The sequence below is a fragment of the Silene latifolia genome, chromosome 2 (assembly GCF_048544455.1).
Source record: "Silene latifolia isolate original U9 population chromosome 2, ASM4854445v1, whole genome shotgun sequence".
NCBI classification, from domain to species: Eukaryota; Viridiplantae; Streptophyta; class Magnoliopsida; order Caryophyllales; family Caryophyllaceae; genus Silene; species Silene latifolia.
In genome coordinates, this window is record NC_133527.1 from 82380613 (window position 1) to 82396019 (window position 15407).

General features: G+C 32.7%; 1 protein-coding gene across 1 annotated transcript; it reads right to left on the reverse strand.

The window, feature by feature from the left end:
- Positions 1-13235: 13235 nt before the first annotated feature.
- Positions 13236-14369, reverse strand: LOC141641011 (uncharacterized). Its single transcript, XM_074449689.1, has one exon. The coding sequence runs from the start codon at positions 14367-14369 to the stop codon at positions 13236-13238; it is 1134 nt and encodes a 377-aa protein (XP_074305790.1).
- Positions 14370-15407: the final 1038 nt, after the last annotated feature.

Here is a 15407-nt window from a genome sequence, read left to right on the forward strand (position 1 = left end):
GTAATATTCTCTTAGAACTATCTTTATAGGTCTGCATACCTTAGAGATATATTATTCTTCTCCTAAGTCTTCCATCATTCAAAATGATAAATATGTCCCTTACACATAAAACTAGTAGCACCATATTACTCCCACTAAACTCCATGTATAAACAGAACTACTCGACTATTCGAGAAAGGTTTATCACATGACTCATGTCCAAAACATAAAATTCAACTCTTTGATATCTACTTAAGATTTCTTCTTAAGTTTTTATCCTACCTTAGGATAGTTGCGATTTTCAAAACTCATGCAAGATGATTTAAAATACAACTATATCAAATTATATCCGAATTCAATGAAGCGTTGTTGTTGCGTGCAAAACCCTTTGCCACCAACCAACCAAGCTAAATAAACATTTTCATGTTTATGCTTATTTCGGACTTTTGCGGAGTTGAAACTAGATAAAGAATCTTAATAAGTTACAGGTTTGTTACTTTCAAAAATAACATGACTCCTGTCCACTTTAAATTTCGAAGAAATAATTATTGATTTTGACCAAGAAGGAACATCTTCCTACGTCTTATTCTCAGTTTGTGGCTCTTGAACATTTTCTCCCACTTTGTCTTTAAGAAATAATCCTCTTTTCTTAATAGACAGCATCATGAGCCACAAACCTTTTGTTCTCGTGATCATGTAGGAAGAGAGAGCACATGTTTACTATCGAAACAAGCTACAATTTAGGTATCATGCCTAAAGATATCTCATATGAAAAGTAGATGATTGCTTTAATCATGTTTTATTTTAGTGGAAAATTTAAATGCTAGACAATTTTATAACAGAAACTACCTCCAACTATTATGTAAAGTTTCAATCATATCATAATAAAAGTGAACTTGCGATACGATATCACAGTCTTTTTGGTACAGATAAAAGTCATCACTTTATTGGTCCCCATTTTAACAAAGTACTAATACTTTGGTTTTATAATCTCTAGGTTAAATAATTTTTCTTCTTACCTAATTAAGTGGATGTTGGAATATGTGTCCTCCGACAATAATGCGATCACGACTATTGATCATGATGATCACATGTTTAAATCTCATTATAAAGAATACAATTGGGAAGTAATATTGTTACTGTCAACTGGTCAACATATATCGGTAATGATTAAATGACTAGAGTTTGACATTACTGTCGTGCGACGGTGGTGATCAGTTGACCCCCTAGGTCATACCTATAGGGCAACACTCTTAATTGATTATTTAATTAATTGTATAATGTTACGAGTTAATTAAATTACTTGAAAATTGACGGACGATTTTGGAAGTAAAATTTACGTATCAAATTGAAATGTGATTAAATGAGATACGGTCTGAGTAATCAAATTGTATAATTACTCGGATGAAATTATTGTTTAAAGAAACAATCGAAAATTGAATGAATTATTATAAATACAATCTGTTGTGATTTATAAATGGTAAAAATATTTTGGTACAAGTAATTATGAAATTACTAAGTCAATTTTGTATGTGACGTATTTTATTAATACGTTGATTTTTAATATGTTAAAAATACATAATAAATTTATGTGACATGTGACATGCTACATATTGACAAATTGACAAAAATAATATGGATCCCATATTATCATGTGTACCGAAATTAAGGGGAGATTAAAAGTAATATTGTGTTTGTTTAATTAATAAGAGAACACAATGATTACCTACATTTCTAGCCATGCAACCCTAATACTCATTGTGAAGACAAATGTGTGCATGCATTGGCTCCCCAAAATCCCTCCTCTTACCCGGTTTTGAGAAGACAAAAACCATCATGGTTTTTCCATATTTTACCTAATAATATACAAAATGTTGTAAATTATCATTCATTCATTCTCTCATCCAAAATTAGTATTCTAGAGAGAAAAATAAATCTCTTCTTCTTCTCTCTATAAACCGAAAATATTAAGTGTATTATAATATTTTTGGGTCATTTTTTCCTAGATTAATATTGTACTGGTTCTCATAATATTAATCTTAATTAAGAGAAAGCTTTGGGTATTAATCCTAAGGAGAGATCCTACACTTGGATCTTGGTTCTTCCATCTTAGGAAAGCACAAGAACAAAAGAAAAGGAGATTTCTTTTGTGCCCATAAAACCGAAATCACCTATGTAAGAACATGATTTCTCCTCTATTTTATCATATTGTTTGCATGCATAAAATCCATATTTAATTTTATGACAAATTAGTTTAAACATATATGAGTATGTTATTATGTATATAGATCTACATTTCTTTCAATCGGTATCATGAGCCACGGTTGTTTGCATGCAAATCGGTTAAAAGTTTTTCCGAGTTATAAAAATAACATATAAAACTTGTAAAATTTGTGCTATTATGATATATCACGAAATAAATCCATGCATGTTAATATTTCTGTTCCTAAAATGTTTTAGGATATTTTGGTTAATTTTACGGATTTTTATTGTTCATAATTTACAATAATGGCATTTAAATATGATTTTATGAGTAAAAATGTCATTTTCGGTCTAAAATTAGCTATACTTCGAATTTTCAGTTGATTTTTGGATATGTTGTCACATATATTATTTTGAGATAACCTGTAAATTTTCATAATTTTTGGACTTGTTATGCTCGAAAAATGGATTTTTCATTATTAAATTCGGATTTATGTGAAAAATAGGTTAATATGAGTTAAATTTCGAATCTGGTCATAGAAAATTAATATGTTGTCACATGCAATTTTACAAGATGTGTGTAAAATAATTGGCTATAAAGAAGTCTTTTTGCATGATTTATGGATTTTTGAAGAAAAATAGCATAAATAGAGACATTATTAGTGAAAAATTAATAAAACATAATATATGACTTAGGAAAAACGTCTAATGTTGCTTTCTATTATCTTTTTCAGATATAAAATTTAAAAGTTAATGAATGTAATTTTTCCCATGTTTTTATGATTATTTTTGTTAAAAATCGATAAACCGCAACATTGTTTTTCCGGAAAATTTTCGAAATTTTTAACCTAAGATTTTGAACATTATGAGTGTCATGGTAATTTTCCAGAATGTTCATGAGTTTAAATTTCAAATTTTGAATTTATTTGAAATTTTGTGATTTATTTGAAGTTTATAGCTTATTTTTGTAATTTTTGGTCCATTTATGAACAATTTTATAAAATATAGGTTAATTATGGTCAAATTATTAGTGAAGACTAAATTTTGAGTCCTAAGAGGTTAGGGTAATTAACTTATGCATAAATATGAGTTTATGTATTTTTTGTGATTATAAAAATGTTGAAATCACGCAAATCCGTAAAAACCGAGTAATATACGATATTGGCTAATTAAAGGCGATTTAGCATAAAATTGAGCATGTTCATACATATTATAATGCTGCATTTTTCTTTATGATTGTCATAATTTTAATTTATGTAATTTTGAATTATGTAATTTTACTTAGTATGGCCTTAGATTTTAATTGGTATTTCCCGAAATGTATGAGAATATCGATTCGGTTGTAATTTTATTGTGATCTCGTATCACCGTTTTGTAATTTAATAGATTTATTTTATTTTAGTTACAAATGTATAATAGGAAATTATGTAATTTATTATGTAATTTTATTCATTCCTAAGTTCCCAAAGACGGATTTCTTCAAGAATGGTGATACATAAAGACGGTGTTACCTCGAGGTGCGTGCCACAACCGAAGTTCAAGGGACCAATGGCGTTGGTTTCCGAATATGTAATAGTTAAATAGTTTTTCTATTTTAGGAAAGGTCATACTAGGATTTATTTATCTTTATGCTTGCATTTTATTTTATGTCACATGCATCGCTAAATCGCCATAACTAAACATGCATTGTCATTTTATCGAGTTTATTGACCGTGTCAATTAGAATTATCGTAGTTCACCACTTTAGTTCACTTAAAACGTGATAGATAATAAATTGACATGACCTCTCGCTAAAACAATCAATTGAGACATAGCCTTACCAAATAGTAGAAACCATGAAAACCTATTTCGCGAGGGAGTGCACTCGGCCCTACCGGGGTACAAACCTTGCTTGTTACGTAGGGGAAGTGGGTGATGAATGTTAATCCACCGAATTCGTATTGATAAGGGATGAATCGGCCCTACCGTGGCCAAGTTGATATGGATTTGGATCATGGACACATTTATTCGAAATTTGGATTGAACTCAACAAAAGTTTTTGATAAGGGATGTATCGGCCCTACCGTGCCCTTGTCGAATGTGTTTTGGGCTAAAGATAATTGTTAATGTAATATTATCAACCAAGAGTTCTAAAAGTAGAATCGATTAAACGTTATTCCACCGAGTTATATTGATAAAGGATGAATCGGCCCTACCGTGCCTAAGTCGATATGAATTTGGGTCTTGGAATCATTTGTCTAGTTGGGTAGAGGTCACTAGAAAAATGCATAAAACTTGTTTAAATCATACATTTTTACGAGTATTATTAAAACGACATTTGTTTTACTCCTTATATTTTGTTTTGTAGACCACTTCTTTTTCATAACAAATGGCAACGCCAACACCAACTCCTAATGCCACACCTCTCGCTAGTTCGTCATGGCTCCGATCCTTTATGGATCGATGTAAACTTGAAAAGAATGGGTCAAATTTCTCCGATTGGGATGCCGAACTCAAACTAGCCACCGAAGGTGACGACAAGCTTCGTTACCTTACCGAGGCCTCTCCACCCGAACCCTCCACTAGGTCCACCGCGGCCACTAGGGAAGCATATGAGGCTTACCAAAAGGAGTCTGCCGCAATGAAAAATGTCTTGATATTTGCGATGGAGGCGGACCTCCAAAGGAGAGCCTTTAAAATGGGCAATGCTAATGAGATTTACTCCAAACTTGTGACCATGTTTTCACAAACTCCGCGGATCGTCCAATATGAGGCGGCCGCGGCATTCTTTGATCTCGACTTCAAAGAGGGCCAAAAGGTTAGCCCTCATGTGCTCAAACTATTGGAGCTTGTCGAGACCTTGAAAATTCAAAAGGTTGAAATCCCCAAAGAACTCATCGTAGATAGGATTCTACACTCCTTGTCCAAAGTCAAGGCATATGTGCAATTCCGGGTGAATTTCAACATGCAAGACAAGGATGTGTCTCTTGAGGAGTTGCACAAGTTACATGTGCAAGCCGAGAGGGACATGGGGTTAAATGTGAACCCTCCCAAGGATGTGCTTAACATAAGCACTAAGAGTAAGGGGAAGTTCAAGAAGAATGGGAGAAAGGGCAAGAAGCTAGCTCCCACATTCACCAAAGCTAAGCCTAATGAAGATAGCACCTCAAAAGTCAAGAAGGGTCCACTTGATAAATGCCATTATTGTAATGGCATGGGACATTGGAAAAGAAATTGTTCCAAATACCTTGGTGATATTAAGGCTGGAAAGATCACTCCAGTAGGTAAATGACTATCCTTCTTTTATGTTTCTAATTCAACTATGGTATTATGATGCAAAGTTGTGATAATGTATCTCCCTTTTTATTGTAAATAGGGCCTCCACCAAGCAAGGACAAGGGAAAGGAAAAGCAAGCATGAGAAACCATGGAGAAGCTATGGATAGCTTTTATGGAGCTTTGCTTTTCATTGTCTTATTTTAAGTAATGTTTTGGATTTTAGAACTTTAAGTTTCCGTGTTCGACATGGAAAAGTATTTTGGATAATGGTTTGTATTTTAGATGATGGTGACTTGGTTTGCAACCCAAGTCACCCGTTTTATCATTTATCCTTTTATGTTCTAAAATTCATCTTTAAATGCTTGCTCATAGAAACATCAGATCTTTCGCTTAAAGTGATCTAATAGACAAATATAATGACGGATTTCATTATATGTCCACATGCTTAAGGATTGTGTATGATCATTTATAAAGCGATTTTGAGTCTATGAACTCTCTTAAAGGAATGTCAATCACCAAGAACACATATGAAATCAATAACTATTAGTCTATCTATGAGATAGTTCTCCTTATACTTCAACATCATTAATTTGTGTCTCATATGCTATCTTTGAATCTATAGTGTATTTATTCTAAAGATAGAGTGGGAGAAAAATGAGGACACAACACACAAGGCAAGATAAAATTGTGTACTTGTGTAAATGAAGATCTACGCAAGAGAGAATGATTTGAATGAAGGTATATCTATTTACATAGTATGCCGAATAGATGAGATCTATGGTCTCAAGTTAGTTCTATATGACTAAAGAGACCAAGTGAAGTAATCATAAGAGTATATTCTCAAGATAACTACACGAGGAGACCAAAAGAAAGTTTTGGAAGAAAAATGACTAATGTAAAGTCTTAACAAGTTTTTTTTTTTGACTAAGTTTATGAAATATTTGACCAATAGTTTCAACCTTGAGATTTACTTAAGAGCCTAAATGAATCATAGTAACATACTAGTTATGATCAAGTTGCAAAGATTGATATACCGATATCTTCAATGGCCAAAGTTTTAACCACGCAAATGTCATTGCTTAACCTCACTATGAAATGGTTAAACCTCCTTTCAAAAGGGTATTTGCGAAGGACGTATTCTAGATATTATTTATATTTGAATAATGACATTGCTACACATCATTATGACATGAGTGTGTTGGAGATTTAAAATCTCATTCCGTAAGGTTAAGATGAGACCACTTCAAAATAGGTATTTTTGAAAGGATATGATGGGAACATATATGGTTTTATCCTAATAACTTGGCAATGCAATTTATATTTCAATTCTTGATAAAGTTTCGATTGAGAAGTCAATTTCGAAATGTGTGAAATTGAGTGGGAGTTAGGAAATTCTCATGTGAAGACATGGAATTTAGTGGGAATTATCATCCTTTGGATGTTTACGACTCATCATTCATTAAAGAATGACGAGCTAATACCTTCTTTCATGAAGAAGTATTTGAGTTTTCAATTTTGGATGAAAATGGACAATGATGAATCCAATTACATCAAGGGATGTTGGATTAGTATTAAGAGATACACATCGTATCAACATTCACATAGGTTATTCATGTAGATGAAAATTAAATTGCCATTAGCAGTCATGGTCGTTCATTGAATCTATGAAAGGTTGATCTCATGATTATTAGTAACTAATGTTTCCGCCATTAGAATGATCATGTACATGTCCAATTATGAATCATATGCATAAGAGCATGATGATTGATTGGTAAGCCATAATAGAAACGTCATGAATTCTCAAGTAGAATCCGATGAGAGATTTCGGTGTTTGACGGAATACTCCATTATGTGATAAGAGGTTGCACATATTATAAAAGGTCCGAGCACGTGTAAGGATTTATGAGAATCCCAAATCTTTCAAGCCTAGAAAGAGAAATAAGAAGTTTTGGAAAGATGCTTGGTTGAATAAGAGGTTATTCAAAAATAATCCTTCCTAGTTAGGCTAGGACTTGTGAGAAGTGCTAAGCTAATAATCTTATCAATTATTACAAGATTCTACAAAACATATACCTAGTGCATTGTGTGTGAATGGAATACTTGATCAGTACAAGTTATATCATTCATCACAAATTCGTTCGTTATGTGATAGTCGATAAGAAAGTTATTTCAAGTTAAAGAACCGAAACCAAGGTCGGGAACCTTGATGTGTACTTGGTAAGATTCATGCTATGAGAGAGAACATGAATGTAAAGGAAATTGCAAGTGTAAGTAGTTTGAACACATGGACACATGGCATGTTAAAACTTCTATTGCAATCAATAAGTGTTTACACTTACGATATACATCACAAGGTTGTAATATGATATTGACTACCCGAGTGTGATGTCGACATTTGTCGTTTGAGTTATTATTGACTCACCTTGTACATTGTTATATCCAAACGGGTTGTAGAGACAATTGATCCCCGTTAAAGTGAACATGGATTAACATTGTATTTGCCCATAGTTACTTATATGAGGTGACGTCTCGAAGTGACTAGAGTGTGATGCGATTGATGGCAACTTCAAGTGCCATAGAGTCATGTGAGATGACTAGTCGATCACATAGGCAGACTGTTAGGAACATTTTGTCGGGCCTGATGACCGCTTATAGAGTTCTGGCAAATTTATATAGCCTGGTCGTGGCGAGAGCTACTATAGTATTCGAATGAGTCGATTCTTTTGACTAAAGACTATTCGCCTAAGATGGCACAGTTTCAGATTAACTTTGATTTGTGTTACTACGACCTTCGTAAATGGGGTCAAATGGGCATATTTTGGGTTATGATGGCTGTGGCTAGTCGAAGGGAATGAGTGCGATAGGAATTGTCCACCCCTAGTCAGAGTTAAAACAATATCTCAGGGCCACTCGAGGAGTAATGAACTGGAAATGCGTGGCCACGCTCGGAAAGTATCTATGATAGATAAGTCCGGTCAATCAGTTATTCTCCAGATCGAGGAAACCACTCTCGATATGATCACTTGCAAGTACGACCTGAAAGACACCTTGCATTGAGTGGGAGATAGTAATAGGACAAGAGAATTGGTGACGCACACTTGTCGAGGACAAGTGGGAGATTGTTGGAATATGTGTCCTCCGACAATAATGCGATCACGACTATTGATCATGATGATCACATGTTTAAATCTCATTATAAAGAATACAATTGGGAAGTAATATTGTTACTGTCAGCTGGTCAACATATATCGGTAATGATTGGCTGACTAGAGTTTGACATTACTGTCGTGCGACGGTGGTGATCAGTTGACCCCCTAGGTCATACCTATAGGGCAACACTCTTAATTGATTATTTAATTAATCGTATAATGTTACGAGTTAATTAAATTACTTGAAAATTGACGGACGATTTTGGAAGTAAAATTTACGTATCAAATTGAAATGTGATTAAATGAGATACGGTCTGAGTAATCAAATTGTATAATTACTCGGATGAAATTATTGTTTAAAGAAACAATCGAAAATTGAATGAATTATTATAAATACAATCTGTTGTGATTTATAAATGGTAAAAATATTTTGGTACAAGTAATTATGAAATTACTAAGTCAATTTTGTATGTGACGTATTTTATTAATACGTTGATTTTTAATATGTTAAAAATTTATAATAAATTTATGTGACACGTGACATGCTACATATTGACAAATTGACAAAAATAATATGGATCCCATATTATCATGTGTACCGAAATTAAGGGGAGATTAAAGCTAATATTGTGTTTGTTTAAATAATAAGAGAACACAATGATTACCTAAATTTCTAGCCATGCAACCCTAATACTCATTGTGAAGACAAATGTGTGCATGCATTGGCTCCCCAAAATCCCTCCTCTTACCCGGTTTTGAGAAGACAAAAACCATCATGGTTTTTCCATATTTTACCTAATAATATACAAAATGTTGTAAATTATCATTCATTCATTCTCTCATCCAAAATTAGTATTCTAGAGAGAAAAATAAATCTCTTCTTCTTCTCTCTATAAACCGAAAATATTAAGTGTATTATAATATTTTTGGGTCATTTTTTCCTAGATTAATATTGTACTAGTTCTCATAATATTAATCTTAATTAAGAGAAAGCTTTGGGTATTAATCCTAAGGAGAGATCCTACACTTTGATCTTGGTTCTTCCATCTTAGGAAAGCACAAGAACAAAAGAAAAGGAGATTTCTTTTGTGCCCATAAAACCGAAATCACCAATGTAAGAACATGATTTCTCCTCTATTTTATCATATTATTTGCATGCATAAAATCCATATTTAGTTTTATGACAAATTAGTTTAAACATATATGAGTATGTTAGTATGTATATAGATCTACATTTCTTTCAGTGGATACCAAGTATCTACCTAGTTCGTTGGTAAAAGTGAAGAAGTAATAATGACCTTCTCATATTGAAAATATATTCGACCATACACATCAAAGTGTAAATAGGGCGAATATCTTGCTTTACTCATAATCCTTTTCCAGAAAAAGTCATGAATTAACTTGCTTTGAATACAAGATTTGCATACACCAAAAGATTCCCAATCAAATGGTTTGGGAGACTAGTGTTAAAACTAGTTTCTAAATGCGATTTTTCAATCGAGAATTGAGAAATGATTGGGGTCACCAACTTGAGTCTTGTAAATATGACATTTAGTTTGAATATAATTACCATGATTTGTATGCTTTCACCCTAAACTTAATCATGGTATGTTGGGCACAACGCTTGTATTAATTGCATAATTGAGAAACCCTTTTGTAGTTTTCTACAAAAAACTTTAATTATATTCTTATTTAGAGTTAGTGTACATCATAACAGTTATTGTGGTACATTTTTAAATACAAAACTAAAATGAGTATACTATAACCCTTATATGACCATGGATGAAATGGCAACTACCCTAGTTCCATTCATGTAAATTTCTGAATTTATTCTTGCTAGTCGTCACACGATAAGGCCAAATATCATGACGAAATCAATAAATTTGTATCAAATACTCATGATGTGGTAATCGGCAAGAATGCAATGTCAATGTCACATATATTCAAGAAGGAATATGTTGGAGTCACACGACCAACTTCCTAGATCTTTACTTATTTGGGGTTTGTATCTATTTATGTGTCTAACACTTTCTCTTTCGAGCCTAGTTCTATCCTTAACAATTAAGATAGGTACTTACTTCTTATTGCTCCCACTCACATCAAGAATTTCTATTTGATGAAGACTTATCTTCATGTAAATTCCTAGTTATTCCTTCACAAGGATGAACTCTATTCTGGTATTTGGTCAATCAAAATTTCTAACAAATTTAATTTACCAATTTAACATTGTCATGTTCTTAACAACTTAAGTGCTTGATGACAAGTGTTTAGGTTGAGCAATAATAATTTTGAACCATGGATGCATAGAAAATTTAATCAAAACATATTTTGACTAATCATTACCCCTACTCATATTTCTTCACAAGAAATCATACATAGGTATGTTAGGAATTTAAGATGCTAATCTTATATGACATAGGAGAACTCCTATGGAGTTCTATGGAATAGAACGATTCCTATGGTACTTGTCCACAATGTATGATACGGTTCATTTTAGAAAGAGATTCTTTGTCATTAGCAATAGTGGTTTAGCGGAGACTCGTGTTACAATCAAATGATATCGCATATGAGTAGGAGTAATGAAATTGGAAAATATTAAAAACAACGAAATAGTGGGAAAATTAAACATTCATCTTTATATCTAAAACATTTTAGCATGTTCTAGCATTTATATAATGACCTCCACCCAATTATATAAATGATTCTGGGATCCAAATCCATATTAGCTCGATTGTGGGACAACGGTCTCTCTACAACTTTTACTAATACAACTTGGTGGGTTAACCCTTTTAACCGATTCTACAATTAGAACTCTCGGTCGATGAATTTACGTTAAGTTCATCTTTAGCCCGAACCTATTGCGGCTACGGTTGCAAAATACCTTCGTTGAGATCAACCAAACTTTTGAAGTGTAATAACTACTTATTACCCCACATACCCAACGTCAAAGCAGGCACCCCGGTATAATATTTCTCAATACCGTATTGTACCTATATGAAATTTAGATTCATGGGCTCCTACTATTTGGTAAGGCTAAGTCTCAACCTTTTAAAAGTAAAGGTCTTGTCAATTTATTATCTATCGATTTAAAGTGAGCTAAAAAGTTGAATTATCGATTATTATAATTGACACGGTCGATTACTCGATATGATATGCATGTGTTGTTTATGGCGATTTGGCAATGCATGCAACATATTAAAAGAAATGCAAAACAAATAATAATTTCCTAGTATGGCCTTCCTAAAATAGAAAATCAAATAAGCTATTACATGTTCGGAAACCAACTCCTTTGTTCCCTTGAATCATCAAGTAGCACGCCTCTCAAGAACACCGTCTTTGTCGGAACGCCTTTTCGAATGGTACCGTCTTGAAGGAACTCCGGAATTACAAATAATAATAAAAATACAAAGCTATTCCTATTATACATTTGTAATATGAAAAACTAGTAAAAAAAAAAGTGATACGAGATCACATTAAATTACAACCGAATCAATATTATCTTTCATTACGGGTAATATCGATTAAAACTAAGGCCATACTAAGATAAATTACATAATTCAAACTTATATAAATAAAATATGACATTAAACAATGAAATATGCAGCATTATAATATGTATCTATCATGCCAAATTATGTGCCTAATTGCCCTATTTAACTTATATCGATTATATAACCCTGTATTATGGAAATGCACGATTTTAACTTATTAAAATCGGTAAATAATACTAAAATCTAATTTTAGTTCAAGTTAATTATCCTAACTATCTTAGGGTTCAAAAATTAGTCATCACTCAATTTTTGACAATAACTCAACTTGATTCAATTTTATGCTCATTTTTTACCCTAAAATCATAACATTTATGAAATAAATCAAAATTAAATTACAATAATTTCAAAATTTTAATTTTAAATTTTTGAACATTATATAATATATCCATGACCCTAATAATGTCAAAAATCATGGTTAAAATTTTCGTATTTATTTCGAGAAAAATGTAGTTGCGATTTATCGGTTTTATCAAATAAAACATCTAAAGTATACAGAAACTAATCCAATCAATTTAACAACTTTAGATCTGATAAGTGGGATATAAATGCAACATAAAATAATTTTCTCATGCCATGTGATTTGTTTTAGCTATTTATGCTAAAAGAGTAACTATTTATGGCATTTTTACCCTAAAAATTCATAAATAATGCTAAATTAATCAAGTTCATCTCAAATTTGACACACAGTGAGTAAAATATGCATGTGACAACATATTAAAATTTCATGGCCTATTTCAAAGTTTAAGTATATTTAACCATTTACCTCCATTTAATTCATTTTTATTTTATAAAAATTATAAATCACGCAATATTAATCACATTAATACGAAATTTTAGATACAATAAGAAAAATATGCATGTGAGGTCATTTAAAAATTTCAAGGTCAGAGACTTAGTTGAACTATTTTTAGTATTTTAATTTCTATTTTAGTCATAAAAATGTAATAAAATAACTAAAAAAACATTAAAATGAGCAATAAAATATCTTTTTTTTTTGGTGAAATGTGAAAATTATATTAATAATTAAAATAGTGTCATACATTCACCAATAGAAGCCTACCATAGCACCCCTACAACACAACTACAATAATAAAAAGTTACATCCACGGGAACCAGCTCATACACTGATACTTAGAAGTCCAATTCCAGTTTTGACCTCTACTCTGCGAAAGATCCTGCACATTCTTGACAACAGCTGAAGGAAACGGGAGAAAACCATCCACCCTGCATACATTGCGTACCATCCACAACTGATAAACCAAGGCCAATATGGCAGCATTGACAATCCTTTTTTTCATTAAAGATCTACATCTCCGTGAGGTGCACCATTCAATAATCCCACTACCAGGCATATCAATACCTAACCAGTCAGTGAGCAATGCCCAGCATTGTTTGCTGAACCTGCAATGGTAGAGCAAATGGGGCTGGTCTTCAGGCTGCACCAGACACATGTCACAGGTACTATCCTGAATAACACCAAAACGCACTAGTCTATCCTTAGTCATGAGTCTACCTTGGATAGCCAGGCAACCAATAAACGAATGCTTTGGCACATTGAAACGATTCAAAATAACAGGATGCCAAGAAACCTTAGCCTGATCACCTTGAAGCCAAGAATAGCCCTCAGAAATAGTATACCTCCCTGCATTAGTCCTCCACTGACCATTACAGTAAGCAGGTTTAAATTGTTCCTTGACCTGGCAGAGCTTTCTCCATGTCCAGCTAGAGCTAGAGGTAGGTACATAATCCAGCCAGTTCTTGTCTTTAATGTACATATGATTTACATATCGAATCCACAGATGATCTGCCTTCAGTGCTAGCCACCATACATATTTGCCCAACAGCTGGGAAAGAACAGACTGAACAAGTACAAGACGCCCTGCAGAGCTGAGCTTTCTAGCTCCCCATCCACGTATTCTCATAACCACCCTCTCCACAAGCCTGGAACAATCCCTAGCAGCCATTCTCTTATAAGAAATGGGAATCCCAAGATACCTGAAGGGAAAAGTACCTTCTCTGAATCCTGACACTCTCATCACATACAGTCTATCCTCATTACTCATGACATTAAAGTAAATATCTGATTTCTCTCTATTCACAACCAGCCCAGAAGCCCGAGAAAATGTAGCAAAAGCTCTCAGAATAGTGCAAATAGAATGTTTATCCCCCCTGCAAAACATTAGGAGATCATCTGCAAAGCACAGATGAGTCAACCTAAGTGCTCTACACATGGGATGGTAATTGAATTCGAAGGTACTGGTCACATGATTCAAAATCCTACTAAGGTATTCCATGCTAAGAGTAAAAGCGATAAAATATCATAAATTATAAAAATGACCTAAAAACATTTTAGGACCAGAATATACAACATGCAACATGATTTCGTGACTTTATCTAATAAATCACAAATTTTTAGTTTTAATTAAATTACTAATAACTCGAAAAAACTATAAATCGATTATGCATGTAACATCCTATGCTCTGATACCAATTGTTAGGTTCATATACCTATTATTAGACTCTTATAATAGTGAACTAATTAACATATTAATATGAGTTCATTAGATCTAGTGCATGCATAACTAATTAAGAGATAAAATAAGAAAAACAATGTTCCTTACATTGTTATATGGCTCGAAATAAGGGCACAAATAAGGTCATCTTCCTTATTTGTTCTTGAGCTTAAATGTAATGGATTACCCTCCTTAATCCCAAGTATTGAGATCCTTCTCTTGATTGCACCCAAAATAAATCCCTTAAACTAATATATTAACTAACTAGATTAATTTACTAGTATCCTTAAAATAATTCTAATAATATTCTTATTACTACACTAGTAATCTTATATTGTTATTAGAATTTTTGATGAACAATCTAATGTATTCTAAAACTAATTTTAGAGAGAGTTGAGAGAGAAGGACAAGAATGCATGCATGAGAATATGGAGAAGTGAAAAAATGAGAAAAAAATCTCATCATAAAAGGAGGAAGGGCCGGGTGGTGTAAGGCCTTGTGTCAATGCATGGCTACCTCTTTTTCTTTTGTTCTTCTCCAAATAGCAGGTATGTAAGGCTAGTGTAGGATAGGTATGATTATTCTTATTTTATCACATAAAAAATATCACCCACTAACTCCTTCCACCCTCCATTTTTTCGGTCCATATGTAAAATGGACTACCATTTTATTTTGTCAGTTTGTCACTTGTCACACAATATGTTACATGTAGCATGTAACAAGTTATTAATTAATTTAATGCATATTTATAAAATA